At 39.1% G+C, this 20,320-nt stretch overlaps 1 protein-coding gene across 5 annotated transcripts in view; it reads left to right on the top strand.

Annotated features, from left to right (window-relative positions):
* The window catches only part of SGCD (sarcoglycan delta), a 630,158-nt gene that overhangs the window by 525,614 nt on the left and 84,224 nt on the right, over positions 1–20,320 (top strand). For all 5 annotated transcript variants that reach the window (XM_060765538.2, XM_060765537.2, XM_067463658.1 and 2 more), the window contains 2 exons: positions 1,921–2,008; positions 8,038–8,157. In XM_060765538.2, coding sequence (XP_060621521.1) covers positions 1,921–2,008; positions 8,038–8,157 — 208 coding nt within the window. The remainder of the gene's footprint in view (positions 1–1,920; positions 2,009–8,037; positions 8,158–20,320) is intronic.

The following is a 20,320-nucleotide window of genomic DNA, read 5'->3' as shown; positions in this document are numbered from 1 at the left end:
TCCACTTTAACCACACTGCTCTATGCTACGGAATATTGGGATTTGTACTTGGCCATTGCTGTATCCCTTCAAGTCATGTATTTATTTATTTCTATCCTGCCTTTCTTCCCATAAATAAAATTTTTGACTTATGGAGACTTCAAGGCAAACCTGCCATGGGATTTTCTTGGCAAGGTTCGTTCAGTTTTGGTTTGCCTTTGCCTCCTCTGAGCCTGAAAGTGTATTGTCCCAAATCATTTGTTTTGGTGTGCCAGTTCTGAATGGTTCCAATCCAGGCACACAGGGTTGAGGACAGAGTCAAGCATCACTTTATTGCTTTAGTTGTTCAGGGAAAGATGCCAAGGGAATTTTTCAAGGTCAGACATGCCTCATATTTACAGATATTGACATTTTATAGACATTTGGAAATAATAGACCTTGTTCTGATTGGTACAAATTATAATCCATAGTCTTATTGGTTCATAGTACATTCATTGTTGAAATAATAGACTTTTCTCTGATTGGTATAAATTAGGATCTGCAGTCTTGTTAATGTAAAGTGTGTGGTAGAAAACTTAATAAGGTCTTTATTGGAGGAATCCTGAATCCTCCTCTGTCCAACCCTGCCCTCTTTCTCTCAGAAGTGAGCACTCAGGGAGACCAATGGTCGCCAATCATTACCAGGACAGGGAAGGAGAGAGTCCCTTGATTTAACAATAGATAGCGACTGATAGCAACCTCAGAATAATGGGTTTGGGATTTCTTTTGGGAATAATGTATTGTCTTTGATGGCTGAGAAGGCATTTCTGAGTATATCTGCATCCAGTATCCACCTTGAGTCATGGGCTTGGATGAGGGTTTATTTGGTTTCATTATGTGGTGTGGAAAGGGGAAGCTGTCAGCTTCAGAGAATTAGTGTGACTGGCCCCATAGTTCAGTAAGGATTTGAACCCTTATCTCCCAGTGTCCTAGTACAACACTCAAGCTACTATACCAAGCTCTTTCCTATTTGCAGTTCAGAAGCAATGGCTCCTCACCAAATCACAAAACCCAAGATACTATATGATGGAACCATGGCAATTTCCGTGCTGTAACTGTAAAATGTGAAAGGGACCTGGGACTTGTCCAATTCCAAATGGGATGGTAGAATTCGTCTGGGTGAAGACCAGAACCATCTGTGAATTAGAACCGACCCAGCTATTTATGCTAACCCTAAAGTTCAAGTAAGCTCCAGAGCATTCCTGACTTCTGCTAAAATGGGGTAAAATAATAAACTTTATTTGTACCCCGCCACCATCTCCCCAATGGGGACTCAGAGCGGCTTACATGGGGCCAAGCCCGAACAAGATTTACAATATAACAATACAAATTGCAATAAAATAAACAACATAACATTAAAATAAAACATCAAAGCATATAAAACAATATACACAGAACATAGGAACTAAACATAATGACAAAATGACAGAGGGCGGGCTGCATGTACATAAAATGATTTTAAAATGAGGGACAGAAGTCCTTAGATATCATCTGGATACTCAAGTGTGACTCCTGGCCCAATTTGGGATTTGTGGCCCATATCTAGGGGTCCAAGAACATTTTAAAAGCAGCTGAGAAAGCAGAGAAGATTAATTGTGGGTGTCCCCACTGCAATGGGACACTTCCCTATTTATCCCTTCAGTCATAGTTTCAAAAGTTAACCACCTGGAGCAAACCTGAGTGACCAATGTAGCTGAACTTGGATGTGTTGTCCAATTATAGTCCTGTTAGAGAAACTAGGATGTGCAAATCTACAAGCAGAGTTCTGAAACTGCTGAACTTTTATTTGTTTACAAAGAGAAACAAAAATAAATGGATGAAACAGGCATGTGGACACGGTGCATTGACTCATGGAAAGTGATGTGCCCATCTCACTAATTTTCTCTTGTGCTCTTATTGTAGGGCAGCCCTCTATACTTCCAGTCTGCTCGAAATGTTACAGTGAACATTCTCAATGAGGAGAGTAAAGTTCTTACACGGCTGGTAACAGGTAAGGGGAAGGAAATGCTGGAGAAAGGGATAAAGAAGAGAAAAGAGGGACTTTGACGGGGCATTGTGTAATCATTAGCCCATGGGATAATCATTACTAACTGACCTGGTATAATACAAGCCATGACCTGGTTGGCCCCTGCAGGAATCACAGCTAAGAATGTTAGAAATGAATCTTATTTTTCATTTGAAAGCAAATCCCAAGGCAAAAGGTCACTTCTACAAGCAGAAGTTCAGGAAGAAAACTGGCAATTTGATGTTTCATTTCTAACAAGCCCAAGAACATCCCCGTACACTTTAAACATGCCCAAGACAACCAACACAGTGCTGATTAATATTCACAGCTTTTGTCATTTAAATATTTGTTTTGTGTAAAAAAAAAAAACCTTAAAATTATCTTGTGCCAATAAGTAGAGTTTACATTTACTAAATGTAAACTCTAAATCAGTTTGTGTTTGACAGGCCAAATGGATTCTTTGGGAAATCCTTGGCAGACCTGTTGCCTTTGAGCATCTTTTTGCTTTTTGTATCAAGAGTGACCTGACATAAAGGAGGGCAAGCAGGCAGGCAAGGGGGAGTCAGGCAGTGCCTGTGCAGAAGCACCAGCCATCCATAAACATGCTGCTGTGTGTGGAATTAGATTGCCTACCTTCTGTATATAACACCGGGCCTCCAATTTATCAGGCTAAATAATTAAATAAACAATTTCAGTTAGCAATTATTTTTCATAGCATGTGTGAAAATGGCCTGGAGGAAAGGAAATAAATCCACCCATCTGCATTCAATTCCAGATATATTCAAAATAAACTTGTTTTGCTGCTGGATCATTTGTCAGAAAACATTGAAAAGTAGAATTCAGAAGCAGTGCCAACTATGAAATTCCAAAGAGAGTGTGGTGCATGTATATGTGTGCATGTATAAGAATCTTGCAGATGCTTAGGCTGGAAATGCTACACTAAGAAGAGGTCAGGTATTCAGGTTACCCAGTCATCCTGACATAGGAATAATTGCTGTGACATGTTTATTTAGAAGATACCAAATAGATAAACCACATCTAGCAGGCTTTCAGACAACATAGAGTTCTTCAACAAGGCTCATTATGAAAGCAGCCGCCTCAACTGTATAGGCAACTTTGATTATTCTAAATGCAAATATTTTAGCTATCTTTACAGGACTTATCTAATCACATATAACTGTGCTTTCACTTTAATCATGTCAGGCATTCCCTTTAGGGTGTGTTGTAGGAGGCAGAAATGAAATGACAGTTGTGTTTATTCCTTTCAGTGGAAAACCATGTCTCTTTTTGCTCAGGGAGACCTGTGTAAAATGGTCAAATCTGAGAATTGCATATGTGAGCCCAGTGGACTGAGAGGAAGTAGAGATGAAAGGAAATTAATCAGTGCTTTAATGATATAAAATTACTCATTGTTTTGTGGGTAAAATTGCTTTGGTTATTTTCAACCATTTAGTCAGCTCATTTGTAGAATGTAGGTTGAAGCAAAACACAATTTGAGTTCTTTTACATAGAAATGTTGGTTTCTCATAGCATCTTTTTATATATGCCTGCACAGGTCAATCATAGTTTAAGTAAAACTCGGGCTGAAAATCAATACTGTGAGCTTTACATGTGATTTTAGCGCAACTTTTCAAACAATATGCATCATTTTAGTACCTTATTTAGCTTGACTATTGTCAGCTCATATTTCTGTTAAAGGGAAAACACTGGCTGTAATCCTATTGGTCAGTCTGATTAGAGTGCACCCATTCAATCTGTTGTTACATGTTGAGTCAGCAGAGAAGTAAATCTGGTTGTTTCAGTGGTTATAATCTAGTCATGGCTGACAATAAGATTTGAGCCAATTTTGCTTGAGGTTATAGAATTTTCCTGAAATTATACTGATCTGAATTAACTGAAACCTTGTGTTATAATAAACCCTGGCAATAATATCACATATAGAATTTGCCTGTTGATTGCTTAACTGTTTTGCCTCTCTAGTCTCTGCCATTAATTGTGATAGCTGTACATTCAAATTGTGTTCTTCAGCTGTGTTTGAATAAGAGTTAATTCTTTCTCTTATGTAAATAATTGCAATAATTAAACTCTCTGGGATGTAGGTCAGAATATAATGCTTTGAAATAGGTGCTGGCAAAGGTATGCCTTCTGCCAAGCAGCAGGAAAGTTTCCTATTTGTAATGCTGAACTATACATTTTTACAACTGTTGTAATGTAGGTTGTTAACATATGGTAACTATATACCTATGGAAAGTTCACAAGCAAAATGTGAGTGCAACTTGTGCCTCCTGCTTATATACCTCAACTGCTGGTATTCAGGGGCAGGAATCTTCAGCTAAAACATCCTTGAGACTTGGCCATTCAGTCTCTATACAAAACCTCCAAAAGTTATCATTATACATGGAAGTACAAATAATATTTAAATATAAGTAAACTGCAGGTTTGATTTAGGTTTATTATACAGTCTTAAAATATACTGAAAGTTCAACAAGAAAGGTGTTGCAGTTCAGAAGTAATTTTGCTATACAGTTTTTGATGAAAGTATCTTCAGAAGCCTCAGTCAGAACACTTTGGGAATGCTGCAAGGTGAGGATATCCAAGATAAGAGAGTAGTGAAGAACAAGAACCTGAGTACATAAAAAGGACACAAAGTCTTAAAATCAAAACTTAATAATTCAGACCATAAGTTCTCACTAGATCCATCAGAGAAGACTGGCTATAAAAATTATGTTGACAGAAGAGGCAGCTTTCAGGGACTAAGACCTTCATTTCTTAGACAATTGGCTACAAATGCACACACCCCTCCCCAAATCAATAAGTATGTCTTGGGTAGTAATGTGACAAGCCTGATGGTTCAAACTAAAGCTTTGGCAGTTGAAGGTGATAGCTCAAACATTAACACAAAGGGAAACATTGGTGAGATTGTGTGTGGTGCATTCTTCTAACCCTTGCAGCTATTGTCAAAGACGACAGCTTGTCAAAGGCTGGATCTACACGGCCATATAAAGTATTATATGGGTTTACATTAATGATATAATGCTGTTCCAAACTCCATTATATGACAGCATAGATCTAGCCAGAGACATGACTCTCGTGACAAAAGCACAATGGTTGTATCCCTGTGGCTCTTAAGGTGCAAAGGAGTTCTGACTTACTACTGAATTTATGCCCATAAATGTTTTGGGCATTAGCTTCAATCTATCATCATTGGCCATGCTGGTAGAGGCTTCTGGAATAAATTTAAAAACAGCTGGACTGTTAACATTTGAAAATTCTTGTTCTGGTTTTGAAAATAGATAAATTGTTTTCAATTGATTTGTCATTATTTTTGCTCAATATTTTTTAGTGACATACTGTTTGAACACAGTAAATAACATCTCAGACAAAAAAAATACCTTAATGACAGTTTTATGGATCTTCTATTCACTTCATACCTGGTCTGCTGAGTGAATAACCTCATACTTCAAGGCATATTATACTTATTAAATTCAACTTCTGCTCATTTCCTACCACTCTCAATTACTGTGTAACATTGTAATCTGCCTGCCCACTGAGAAATATCTCTCTGCTGTTTCATTTCTAGTAGAATGAAAATCATAATAGTTTGCATTCAACTATGAACTTGTCTTTCATTGAAGGAATGGTAAACCTACTGGGTATTTATCTTTTGAAACCGCCTCTAAATTTGGAGCCAATTGGGGATTGGAGTTGACGACTCTAGTGTAGTGCCATCCAGATGAATACAAAGGATATGAGAGACAGTTTGTTCCCAATCCTTACAAATCACTAAAGTTATATGTGTAATAGAATTCACTTGTATATCCAATGGTCTAATTTACTTCTATATTAAGGACTGGGAACTAAAAATATTCTAACTCCTATTGGTTGTTTGTAATTTAGGTTTTCCCTGCGGCATGGAGTATGTTTTGAGCAAACTGAGTTTAAATTGCTTGAATTAGGCAGGTATCTTTGTCCTGGGATATCTTGCTCTCCTTCCATTTTTATGGTTGTAAGAGTTTGCCCAGGACGATAATTTGCAGGAGTTAAAAAGATTAATGTATGGCATATCACTTAGAGCCAAAGGTTACTTCACATATGATAATATGATATGCATATGCTTAAATATATTAACTTTTGGAAAACGTATTCAAGCAGAAGCATTAAATATGAGATTAATGACAAAGCTTTAAAGAGATTTTGCTGCTAGTTAAATCTACATAAGTAAAGTTGATAGGTGAATGTGGACAGTTGCTACTATTTTTATTATAGATCTTCTAATAAAATACATACTCATTTTTTCAGCCTTCAAGAAAAACTGAAGCCAGGAGAATAGTATTCCTATGATCGTAAAATCACTATTCAGAAAATCTCATGATTTTCAAGTTAATCATATTTGCCTGAAATCTCTTCTCATATAGAATCATAGAATAGAATCATAGAATCATAGAGTTGGAAGAGACCTCATGGACCATCCAGTCCAACTCCCTGACAAGAAGCAGGAATATTGCATTCAAATAACCCCTGACAGATGACCATTCAGCCTCTGTTTAAAAACTTCCAAAGAAGGAGCCTCCACCACACTCTGGGGCAGAGAGTTCCACTGCTGAACAGCTCTCACAGTCAGGAAGTTCTTCCTCATGTTCAAATGGAATCTTCTTTCTTGTAGTTTGAAGCCATTGTTCCATGTCCTAGTCTCCAGGGCAGCAGAAAACAAGCTTGCTCCCTCCTCCATGTGGCTTTCTCTCACATATTTATACGTGACTTGAGATTCTGCAAGCTGCTTCTGGTGTGAGGGAATTGGCTGTCTGCAAGGATGTTGCGCAAGGACACCTGGATGTTTGATGTTTTACCATCATTGTGGAAGGCTTCTTGCATGTCCCCGCATGGGGACCTGGAGCTAACAGTGGGAGCTTATCCACGCTCTCGCTGGATTTGAACCTCTGACCTGTTGATCTTCTGTCCCATCGGCACAAGGGTTTAACCCATTGCACCACCTGGGGCTCCAATATTAAGCTGAACTCTACCAAGGTAGTAGGAAGTATTTGGAAACACCCTAGGTGGTTGTATGCTTGGTTGAATTCTGAAGAAAAAAATGGCTTGTTATGAACAAACAAAATGCCACTGCACTGCTCATTTGCTAAAGAGCCTAAAGAAACCATGGAGCTTTGTTCCACAGTGGATTTATTGTTTCACCCAGAAGCAGGCAGTTTCCTCTCTCTGTCATGTTTCCTCAAACATTTGAGAAAAATCCATGGTTTCCTCTTGGTTCTATTATTTATTTTGTTTGGAGATAAGGGATCAGAGAGCCTGCTGTCAGACAGTACGATAAATAAAATGTGGAGCAAAACCCCATGGTTTTATTTAGCCACTTCCACTGCAAACGAGACCAATTGAGTAAGATTAATTAATGACTAGCTGCCATCTTCATTTAGGATCATTCTGCTATCCTTGTTGAGACAAACCTTATAGACATAAACCACTTTCTTCTGTTTCCCAATTCTGCCCCATACATTTCAGAAAGAAGATAAATTCTGGATTCTGAAATATGGGAATTGGCTATGCTTGATTTGCCTAATAGAACCCCAACTAATAGAACCCAGCTACAATTGGGTTATATACTATAATGTATATAATGTATGAAATGATAATCTATATAATTTATAAACTATAATTTGGTCTGATTATATGAGATATCCAAATTTTCTATGATCTTTCAAACATGGCAATCTGTACAGAGTTGAGGGCAATTGAGTTCATAAACATTTTAAAATGTCATTAACAGGGAATACTGTACCTTTCCCCACCAAGTGGCTTGTCTGATTTTTGGCTAGAAGAAAGATTGAAGAGGAGAGGAGGCTTATGCACTAGTCTCTCAAGTGGCATGTTATGTACAGAATTATCACCGTAACCTCCTTATTGCATATCAGTGTGTCAAATTCAATAAAGATATTGTAATCTATGATTTTCAGGAGAATGTCAGTCAAAAATACTTACTAATTTTTCTCTCTTCTTCTTAGGTCCCAAAGCAGTGGAAGCATACAGCCAAAAATTTCAAGTGCTAACCACCTCGGGGGACTTGTTATTTTCTGCAGATGAGAATGAAGTGGTAGTTGGAGCAGAAAGACTGAAAGTTTTAGGTAAATAGATTCAAGAAAGCTTCTCTCACTAAATGCATGTTTACATTTTGGGAGTATTTTAGGAGTCTGGTCTCCATTATTGTTTAAAAAACCGAGTCTGTCAACATCACAATTTGTTTCTTTGCTAGAAAGATTGGTGGAGGGATGGGAAACAGGAAAACTTCAAAAAAAATAGACTTCCTGAGACACAGTGACCGGTGTATTGTAGTTTTGTTTAAGTGGAAATCAAATTGGCATGTAGTTGTGTGTTTTTATTTTTAATTTAGAAGCATTTTAAAAATCAGTTGGGTGTGGCAAAAGGAGAAAGAACTACCTTTCTTTGCTGCTGCTTCACCAAACAGCTTTTTTACCTGAGCAGCTGAATGTATCTCTTGCTGATATTTTGTGTGATCATTGGAGGGAATAGGAATCAGGACTTTGCATTACATCTAGACCTTCTTTTAAATGCAATGGCAACCAAGCACTTGAGCTTTCACATGACGTTCATGTGGCAGCCTTTATATTTGTACATTGGGGATTATCAATACTTATGGCCCGTTAAACAGTACAAATCTATAATTTTAGTATAATTTTCTTTGGCTCAATTTTTTAAAAAGAAATCCCTTCAGTTGGCTTTCAGACATAGTTACCAGGCAGGGGTGGCTCAACCCATTACACAAAGTAAGCATTTGCAGTATAGTTGATTTTGCCCAGGGGTGCTCTTGAGGCGCTCTTGGGGGGGAAATAGACCTTGACACATGCAAGTTGTAGTTACTGAGATGTATAGTTCACCTACAATCAAAGAGCATTCTGAACTCCACCAATAATGGAATTGAACCAAATATGGCACAAAGAACTCCCACGATGAACAGAAAATATATATTGGTTGGGGGGGGGGGGCACCAAAATACTGTTTGCTTACCGTTGAAAATTACCTAGGGCCGCCTTTGTTACCAGGACAAAAAGAGATGGAAGGATATATTTACTATCTTTTCTGAGAGTTTAGCAGTGGTGTATATTTCAAATTGTTTCTCTTAGTATTTTCACCAAGTCTAAAGTGAAGAAACCCACAAATTACGGGTGTATTGTTTTCAGCCTATGCTGATCAAATAGTTTTGTCTATTGTTAGTTAAATTGCTCATCTGTAGATAGCAGGGCTTTGGAAATATATATCAGTATGTTTATTTTATGCTGTTACTTTGTGTCTGAAACATAAAAGGGAAAGGGATACTTCCACAGCTCTTGTGCCATTTTATGTGTATGTTTTAGTAGAATGCCTCCATGAAAGTTTTATGTATCTTAAGCAAAGACATCAGAGGAGAAAAGAGACAATGTCATCAGAGGTGAGGTTACATTTGGGTTTTACTAACACTATAATAAGGGGAAACACTTGTAGTCTCCTTGGTGCTTCGTATGTGCCATATTTCTTGTCTTGGTCTCCACATAGCCCAATTAGTACATGAAAAAATACACTATTTGGCTAATCACTTTGTTTTAGCATTGGTGAAGTCTGAGTACTTCTGTCTGGTCTCTGTGTAAACAATTGTGACCTGTTCTTGATATTACTTTATGTGTCCTTGTTGCAATAAGGGGAAGTGTGCGACTGCAATCTGGCATAGAAGATCATTTGGAGAGGTTGGCACAGCAGTCGTTGGGCACGTGGTTTGCTTTTAATCTTGTTAATGATAATGACTGCCTTCCCTTTGTACTTCTTCAAAGCTTGATCATAAGGTTTGTTCTCTAAAGCAGCTCTGGAGCCTTAAAGTGACAAAAGCAATAACGCCGGCTCTTTTTCCTTTGAATTCTTAAAGATGTTTCCAGCGTTAACAGCAAGACACAAGGAACATGAAGAAAAACTGTTTAGAAGATCTAAGTTAGGATTTTTCTTAAAAAAATGAAAAAGTAAGGCGTACTTTGCTTTTGAAGCTGCCATCTGTGCAGAGAATTTAAAAAGTCATATCCTTTTTGTTGGAAAAGGGTGTACTTAGGAAAACATTTGGGGTATAATCATTTGGCAGGAAGACACCACATATTTTGATGATGTTATACATATAATTTGTTTCAAAGTCACTTGTGTAAAACTGAAACTTGAAGGATCTTGTCAACAAGAGTAGTAGTTTTTAAATTAAAAATAATGAACACATTGAAAATATTTCTTCCTCTTTCTGTTGAAAACAGTTGAGACATTTTTTTTTAACTAAGGACCTTAATCACATTTAGGGCTTTTGATCCCTTTCTCCTTTCCTGGGACGGGTCCTGTCAAGCGCCATCAGACAATGCTGGCTTGGCCCCTCCCCATTGATCCCCAATGGAAAAAAGTTGTGTTCTTCTGCTCTTTCCCCCATCTGATGGGGACAGAGCACCAACTCACCTTGTCCTGTTCCCTACTTGTGATGGGGAAGAATGGAGGGTGTGTGGGTCTCTGCAAGGAGCCACACGTGCCTTGCTGGTGAAATGGAGCAACAGGTAGATAAGTGTGAAGAGGTCCTAAATCTAACTATTTTGTTAACCATGGTGTATCAAGGTTACAGCACTTGTAGTGCAGAGCCTAGAAAGTTACTTTTAAAAAGCAATTTATTTATGTGAATGCTACCATATTTGAGGACATGCATATCTGGTGTTCTTAATCATTAAAATGCTGGAGAACTATTACTGACGTTGAGGTGCTCAGTACTTTCCCATTACTTTCCATTGCTTTTTCATTACACTGAAGAAATGTCACTCTTACTCATTGCATTTGAAGTGTAAATTTAATATAACCTCATCAACCCTCCTCTGAAGTGCAGTAGAGTCTCACTTATCCAACATAAATGGGCTAGCAAAATGTTGGATAAGCAAAAATGTTGGATAATAAGGAGGTATTAAGGAAAAACTTATTAAACATTAAATTACGTTATGGTTTTACAACTTAAGCACCAAAACATCATGTTTGAAATCCAAAACACCTGGAAGACCAGAATTGGGAACACACTTATATACTGTAGATTAACCGTCTCTAGAATCCCATATTGAGCATAGTTGATTGGCAACACTAGAAAACCAAAGTCTGCTAAACACTAATATTGGTCAACCGTCTGCAGAATCTCATCTGGAGCTGGGTGCCTCTGTGTTGGGAGGGCCTGGCTTGTGCCTTCTAGCCTAGCAGAATGGGGCTGGACTGGATAGCCTCTTAAGGGAAGGGGCCTCTTGAGTTTCTAGGATTCTATGCCTCTATCCTTGCTTGGGTTAGAAGAGGAGGAGAAGGCCAGAAGTGAAAGTTGCTACAAGGTTGTCACAGGTAAAAGAGGGAGGAGGAGGAGGAGGAGGAGGAGGAGGAGGAGGAGGAGGAGGAGGAGAAGGAGGAGGAGGAGGAAGAAGAAGAAGAAGAAGAAGAAGAAGAAGAAGAAGAAGAAGAAGAAGAAGAAGAAGAGAGCCCATGGGGGAGAAAAAGGAAGGGAGGAGAGAGAGAGAGGATCTGGAGTAAAGTGTGTGTGTGTTTGCTTGCACGCAGGAAGAATGGAGGTCCTGTACTCACCTAGCCAGGTAAAGCAACAAGGTTTCTTTCCCCATTTTCCTTCCAGCCAGCCATGAGCCCCCCCCCCCCCAATTTGGAAACAAGGTTGCGTTGGAGAGAAGTCTCCAAAGCAGGAGAGCGAGGCTCTGTGTGCACCAAGAGTAGAGATAGAGAGAAGGAGAGCCATTGCATGTCCCTTTTCCCTCCTCCCTCTGTCCCTCTCTTCTTTTTTCCCTTCCTTTCCCCCCCTCCCATCCCTCTTTCTCTTTTGATTCACTTCCCTTCCCTTTGGAGATGCCTTTTCCTCCTCCTTCTTCTCCCAGTTTTGCGGAGTCCAGCATTGTGATTAACCTGCCTCCATGGCAAATCGGGGCAGCAGCACGACAATCCCAGCGCCCTGGTTAGCTGCTGACATTTCCCCATCACACGTGGGGAATAGTCACCATGCAGCTTAATCCCACAGTAGCTTCGTTATTCCTAATGGAGCATGGGGAGGCTACCATGTTGTTGGCACAGTGTCCTACATGCTGCCACCTCAGTTCTCCCATGGAGCTCTGCCAAAAGTCAGCCTACATGATGGGTGGTGTGGGGCTTTATGAGTGAACTGGGGCAGAAGCATCCAAAAACATTTCTTTTTTCATGTTTGATGAGGTTGTTAAGTTGTTGGGAGTTGCAGTCCAATGTCTGCACATTCCAAATCCCTGATCTATACAAATGGATTCTATCTTATGATGTTCCCTGCCATCTGGAGTGGAAATGAGAACTGAGATTGTGACCATGTGCACTTGAAGCACATACTGTCCTCAAAATTACAGAATCTACTCATGCAGGCATGTAGCCGCGGGGGGGGGGGGGGGGGGGGGGGGGGGGCTTGAGGGGCTTCAGCCCCCCCCCCCCCCCGAAATTCTCATGGTGGTTCGCGAAAAGGCCTTACTGGTGCATTATTTAAACTGTTATGTTTATTCATATCATGATCAGATCACCATACTCAATATATCCCATATGCATGGGGGTATTGGGGTAATGATACAAAAGGTTTGCTAGGGTAGACCCTCTTTCACTCAGACTCAGCCCCCCCCCCCGAAACTCAGCCCCCCCGAAACCCCCCCTGAAAAAAATTCAGCCCCCCCCCCCCCCCGAAATGAAATCCTGGCTACGGGCCTGTACTCATGGCTCTTGAATGTCAAAGCTGTGGCTTTAAAACATTTTTTCCTTTGCTCTTTCTAAATGTCTGAAGCAATGAGGAAACTTCTGAGATATCTGGTGCACAAAAGTTTTAAATCATTAGTTACATTTATCGAGCTGGCTATTTTTTGAAAGGCTAATGGAGATAGCTAAAGATTCTACATTTTGAAATTCCTGTACAGTATATCCATTGAAAGTTTAACTGTATTAAGCAACAGTTTAATAATACTAAGTGTTTAATCCATGAAGTATAGATTTTAAAATAGAAAATGTAATCGCATGTCTGTTTTAATTGTCTAAAGACTTAGGATGCAATTGCACTCTTGTAAATTACCCAGATACGACTGTCCAATTCAAACCACTGCTGCTCTTCTGTGGTTTTCATATCCAATTGACTAGATATGTGTAAAGTAATTTAAATGCTGGGTTGTGTTATTAGGCCAAAGCAAAATAGGTGAAAATACCAAAATCCTTCATTTATTGTCTCAGGTGTCCCAAATATGTGAATATAGATGTTTAAGGACAACTTTAAGATCTTCCGGGGTGGCCCTCCTTTTGCTCCCACCACCGTCACAAGCACGGTTGGTGGGGACGAGAGAGAGGGCCTTTTTGGTGGTGGCCCCCTGCCTCTGGAACACCCTTCTTGGAGAAATAAGACAGGTCCCATTCCTCCCCTCCTTTCGTAAGAGCCTGAAGACCTGGTGGTTTAAACAAACCTTTGAGAATGACTAGTTCTATCTCTGCCCCAGATACTGTTGAAATCAACCATATCTTTTTCTACCAATTACCCAGGTCTCTTTCTTCTATTAGGCCCTGGAAATGTATAGCCATAGAATCTACCTAATTTCCTGGGCCCTCTAAAATTGCACTATTCTGGCCCGGCCTTTTAAACTGCCTTGAACAGGCAGGATTATTTTTAATATATGTGCTATTGTGGTTTTTAATACTTATATTGTCTTGTTAATTTTATGTTTATGCTGTTTTCTTTGTATGTATTGATTATGTTACTTAGAAACTGCTCTGAGTCCCCTGGGGAAGATAGAGCGGTATATAAATAAAATTTTGTTGTTGTATTTTATTTCAGATGTTTTGGGAATGTGGTTTCTCTCATGTGTTTGGTGCAGTAGGACCATTGTGTTGTCTGGGCTTCCCATGTTTGTTTGTGCTCTAAACCATATTTCATGGGAAAGGATAGCGCTATATTGAATTAGCAATAATAACTCTAGAATTTTGTACTATCCATGTCAGATGAGTATTGGATTCTGAGTGCTAGTCCAGATTTTACAGGTGCTGTTCAAAGTGCTGAACATTTGGAGGGACATGACCCAGCAAAGTCGAACACTATGCATTTGTGTGTTTATGTGCTTTAAATGTCCTTTTAACTTAGGGCAATCCCATTAGTTTAAAGGCATTTTCTTAAGACAATAAATATAAAGAGGTGTTTTGGCTCTTTCCTTCCTCTGGAATATAATGTACAACATCTGCTATTCCTGTCAGCCTCCCATCCAAGTACTAAGCAGGGCTGACCAAAGTTAGATGCCAAGATCAGACAGGGTTCAGGTACCTTTAAGCAGCACTATATATAATTCCTTTACATTTTGAAGGATTGGGGAGGGATATGATTCAGTAAAGAGCCAACATAGTACATGTGTTTGAGTGTTGAACTAGGACTCTGGGAGACTAGGTTCAAATACCTGCTGAATCTTGGAAACCCAGGGGTTCCACCTGGGCAGGTTACAGAGACTCAGAGACCTACAATAGCATAACCCAGTGATGGGCAACCTTTTGAGCCTTGTGTGTCAAAATTTGCCAAAAACATGAGCATAATTTGGGTGGAGTGTCACTTTGAGAAAAAAACCCATAATTTTGCCATATTTATAGTTTAAATAAGAAAAATGTATATTCCATGCTGAGTTATGGAGTGAACAGTACTCAAACGTGCCGATGTTAAATTTAAAGATGGAATTAGATTGGCTCTTATAAGGTGTATTTCTCTGTATGTGGCCGCATGTGTCTGCGTGTCATCAAAAATAGCCATGTGTGTCAGTGCTGACACGTGTGTCATAGTTTCACCATCATGGACATAACCCCTCTGAACAAATCTTACAAAACATGCTGGATGGCCATCTGCTGGGAATTTTTTGATTGTGTATTCCTACATAACAAGGGCTGGATTGGATATCCCATGTGGTCTCTTCCAATTCAGTGATTCTGGAGAAAATCCGTTAAGGTCTCCATCATTCAAAAATGACATTAAAGCACTCAAGAGCACAACAAAGGATTCATTATCTTGGGATGCTTGTTTAAAGTTAGGGTTATAACATTGTCCCAATGACATAGAAGGCACTAGTCACTGAACATAACTACTGTCCCATTACAACAAACACATCAGTGACTAATATTTTAGATTTAGTTTTGTATTACTGTAACTTTGTAGCCGATAGGTTAATAATCCCCATAACCTAAATAAGCATTATTGAGCAACTCGAGAGCAGTACGTGTGAAAAAGATCTTGGAGTCCTCGTGGACAACAAGTTAAACATGAGCCAACAATGTGATGTGGCGGCAAAAAAAGCCAATGGGATTTTGGCCTGCATCAATAGGAGCATAGTGTCTAGATCTAAGGAAGTAATGCTACCCCTCTATTCTGCTTTAGTTAGACCACATCTGGAATATTGTGTCCAATTCTGGGCACAAGAGAGATATTGACAAGCTGGAATGTGTCCAGAGGAGGGCGACTAAAATGATCAAGGGTCTGGAGAACAAGCCCTATGAGGAGCGGCTTAGGGAACTGGGCATGTTTAGCCTGAAGAAGAGAAGGCTGAGAGGAGATATGATAGCCATGTATAAATATGTGAGAGGAAGCCACAGGGAGGAGGGAGCAAGCTTGTTTTCTGCTTCCTTGGAGACTAGGACGCGGAACAATGGCTTCAAACTACAAGAGAGGAGATTCCATCTGAACATTAGGAAGAACTTCCTGACTGTGAGAGCCGTTCAGCAGTGGAACTCTCTGCCCCGGAGTGTGGTGGAGGCTCCTTCTTTGGAAGCTTTTAAGCAGAGGCTGGATGGCCATCTGTCAGGGGTGATTTGAATGCAATATTCCTGCTTCTTGGCAGGGGGTTGGACTGGATGGCCCATGAGGTCTCTTCCAACTCTTTGATTCTATGATTCTATGATTCTATATCTTGTTTTTAGGTGAAAAACATATATCTGGATGTTCTCCTGATTACATTTCTCAGTCATCTTGTAAAGCCATCTCCTGCTTATCCTGTTTAAATTCCTTGGAAATGAAACACATACAGATCATCTGGGGGGAAAAGGTTGTATCCAAGATATGCTATAATAAAAAATTGGAAAAATAATTTTGCTATACATTAATTATAATCTCCATTTAGTGAAACATTATATGTGAACATTATAGCATTTATAAACAAAGCAAAATCATAAAACATTATTCCAGGCACTAATTAGCTCTATTTCTTCTTCAGATTAGTTTTTAAATATGCCCTCTAGATGCCACTTGATACTAATTACCAGAGTTACATTATTATCACTATACAAAAACATTTTAATTAAATGTAAAGCAATTTAAATTAGCATGAGTTTCTTGAGAAATTAAAGGGTAGGCAAATGCTTAATTTGGTCTTTTAAGATGACTATAGCTAGCATGTTACCATCACTGTTCCCAAAGGTTATAATATGATGACAATGAACAAAATAAGAGAGATTTATGTTCAGGAACTATCATAACAGCATTATTGATCTGGTTTGGCACAACATAACCCACTGCTGAAAAGGCAAGCTGGTTACTAAGTTGAACATCAACTTGTCTTTTCATCCATGCACCAAAACTGAGAAAGAAAATTCCTTTCAAATCAAGTTGCTTGATCCTGGATAATATTTAAATCTAGTGCAATCAGGCTATGATTTATTTTTGTAAATGTGTTGTTGTCTGCAGTCACCGGATAATGATATTGGTAAAGCAATGCTACATTTTAATACTAATATTTTAATGAATTGTGTCCAAGCTGCTGTGACACAAAGTATGGGCATGTAACTGCCTCCATGCTGAACCCCATAGGAGAAGAGTTTGTCGGACATCACCATGGGTAAAAATTGAGATGCAGAGCACACACACACACACGGAGTAGAAGTGACTTCTGTGATTCACTGCTCATCTCCACAGCACAACACAGCTTATTTCTAACATAATGCCAAGACATGAGAGAAGAACAGTTAGATAAAACTACAGTTGTGTGACTTATATGTATACTGCTGTAAAGGGAATGCTTTGGATTACTCTTAAGGTTGGAAAGAAATTTCGCATGATTTTCCAGTCTAGAAAAGGCATTTTGTTGCTCATGGGCCACATGCTATCTTTTGAGGAGAGGCTATCTCCTGTGGCCCTTATTTCCTTAGGCCCTCATGGATTCCATGTATTTTGGGGGTTTTTTATTTTAAAAAAAGCTATTAAAACTTATTCAGCCAAAAAATTCTGTTTCAGAGCTCCATCTCAATTGAGGCAGGCAGGCAGGTGGGGGGAGGCATCAAAAATGCCAGATGCTTCTGGTTTAGGAATGGCAGCAGACTAAGTGGTGAACGGTTCTGCCCATAATCAATGGCAATGTTTAGTGCCTCCAATGAGCTCAAAATAAAAGCAGGAGTTCACTTGGCTACACATAAATAAGCCAAGAAGTACAGACCTTCACAAACTTCACAACAGTAGTGTCAGTGGGGAAGCCCTGATCTTATGAGAGTATCCCAGAGGATTGCAGCTCCCTAGATGAATTGCCATTGAGGGGAGAAAGAAGGTGAGATATGCACACACACACAATTACTTGCAGCTGTTTTCAGCTATACTGCCGACCCCGACCAACTTTCCCAACCTGATTACTTTCCTTCAAGACCCTCTTAGAATCAAAGACTATCTAAAGAAGGAGGAAAAGAAACAAAATAATGAACCTTTATCTACTGCAGTGGTCATTAACCTATGGGCTGCGGACCACCAGTGGCCCGCAAGGATGAAAATCTGGTCTGTGAGCCCCCTTCCTCTTTATTTTATTTTATTTCCGCTCCTTTTGCACCACCTGCCACTCCTTCCCTGTCGCTGACCATGGCATATGTTCTGTATCAGAAACTAGAGCTAATGTGGCCTATCCAATGCAATTTTCTGAATAAGCGCCCCAAACCGAATGTAAAGTTGACTAAAAACTGATTCGTAACCCTTTTGATACTAATGTTGGAGAGTGGTCCCTGGTCAAGTGGTCCATGGTCAAAGCAGTCCTGGTCAAGTGATCTATGGTCAAAAAAAGTTTGGGAAGTGGGAACTACTGGTCTACTGGCAAGTATTTGATGATAATTATTTACACTGTAACTCTATTGTATACAAATATGGATATCTAGCAGATATAGATAAACAGATAAATAAAAGAGAGATGAAACTGATAAAATATTATAAAATGAGTCTCCTTAGAATCTGCTCAGGAAAACAGGAAGAAAGGAAGAAAGAGGAAGAGAAACAAGAAGTGGGAAAGCTTTGTGTTTTAAACAGAAGATAAAGTGCAGTTCTTCTTGTTAAGAAATACATACAGTCCCAATGTAATAATGATTTATAATTTGCTGGATTAAAGAAAAAACAGAAAGGAAAGGAGGAAGATTTTTCAGTGTGACCTTAAATGAACAGCAGTTAAAACATTTCATTTAACTTGGTTGCTGTAAGTTTTTCAGGCTGTATGTCCATGTTCCAGAAGCATTCTCTCCTGACATTTTGCCTGCATCCATGGCAGGCATCCTCACAGATTGTGAGCTTACAACCTCTGAGGATGCCTGCTATAGATGCAGGAAAACATCAGGAGACAATGCTTCTGGCACATGGCCATACAGCCTGAAAAACTTAGAGCAACCCAGTAATTCCAGCCATGAAAGCCTTCGACAATACATTTCATTTATTTGTAAAATATCTTTCTGAAGCATTGATAAATATAGGAGCTTGTTCATAAAATACATTTATTTTTTAAAAAAACTTGTTGAAATATGATATTTAGTGGACAAAAATGTTTACATAACAAATCCCACATTCAGTTTAAACATCCTAAAATGAAGAAAGAAAAATGACACAACAGTATATTGGCTAAATGTACAAAATTTATGAAACAACTGGAAATTCTGAATGGATTAATAAATAGTGCCAACAATAAGCTGGATCAAATAAATACCACCTTGAAGAATTCTCCAGCGTCCTCCAAAGAAGAACAATTGAAACTGGAAAAGCAATATGAGCAAGGGAAGCCAAATAAGAAGTAAAAAATGAAAGGCGAAATTGAAGATAAATAAAAAATCATGAAGAAGGAATCCAAAGGGAACCATTACAGAATGGACCCCAGGCAGAAATCCAGCAACAAAACATACAGCTGGAACAAGCGAAACCTCAGATTAAGTTGGGAGATATTACAGAAGAGATCTGGGGCCAGCAGAAGATGCCAAATGGTTCAGACTTTTGAAATTAATGCTGAATGCAAGACAGATTTATTAATTTACTAACAACAATCTTAACACTCCTGCCCCTCCCCATATCCCTACCATATCCTTTGGGAAAATATTAATAAAAATAAATATTCCAAAGGGAAAAAAATGCCAGATGCAACCTTCAGTTGTTCCAAATGTCACTTCGATTGCCACTGCCTCCAAAGGTGTAACAAACAAAGGCTCCTGAGATACCAAAAACAACACTTCAAGCCATGGTGTATGCCCATCCATGGTGCAGGTAAGGAATGGACAACCATTGGAGGGGGCTTTGTTGGGAGGGGGTCCACATTGGCACCACAGGACCCTGGAGGGCCACATCCTATGTTCTATCCTTCAACCCAAATTTTAAAATTTTATTTTGCTCTATTGCCTTCCAATAATGAGGGTGGGGTACTTTCACCATATTTTTTTTATTCCTTGAGCAATTTTAGTTTTAGGCTTAGAGCTTCAAGTTCAACAGTAAGTGACTTGAAAGTCAAGTTCTGTTGAAAATTGCTGCTCCCAAGGAAACAGCCTCTCCTGAGTATAAAATAGAGACTCAAAATACATAGCATTGCATGTATTAGGACCATTTTTTACTAAATAATTTTAAACACACCCCTCCTCATTTTTCCCTTAAAAATATGGGTCACGGAAATGGCTCTAGGGCCTTCACAAGGCCTGCATGGTGCTCGTTCCCCAACTCTTAACTAAATGAGAATAGCATTCTAATATTTCCTGAGGCTTGTTGCAAGATGTGTGCATCGCTTGAAGTGGTGATACATTTGTATGACTTCCAAGCTGCTTGCATGAAACAAAGTAACGGCAGATATTTCCGAAGGGAATTTTGTGGGAGGAGGTTAACTACCAATTTAAAAATCTTAGCTGGAGCTCTGAAAAGCAGGAGGCTTGTAGCAAACTCAAGAAAATATAATGATTGAAAGTTAATAGATTTTAAAGGATATTCCCAGTTTATCTGTAATATATGTTCTTCTTTTATTA

Source organism: Anolis sagrei, chromosome 2 (genome assembly GCF_037176765.1).
Source record: "Anolis sagrei isolate rAnoSag1 chromosome 2, rAnoSag1.mat, whole genome shotgun sequence".
In the NCBI taxonomy this organism is placed as follows: domain Eukaryota; kingdom Metazoa; phylum Chordata; class Lepidosauria; order Squamata; family Dactyloidae; genus Anolis; species Anolis sagrei.
Note: the sequence above shows the minus strand (reverse complement) of the source record. Positions and strands in the feature narration are given on the sequence as shown.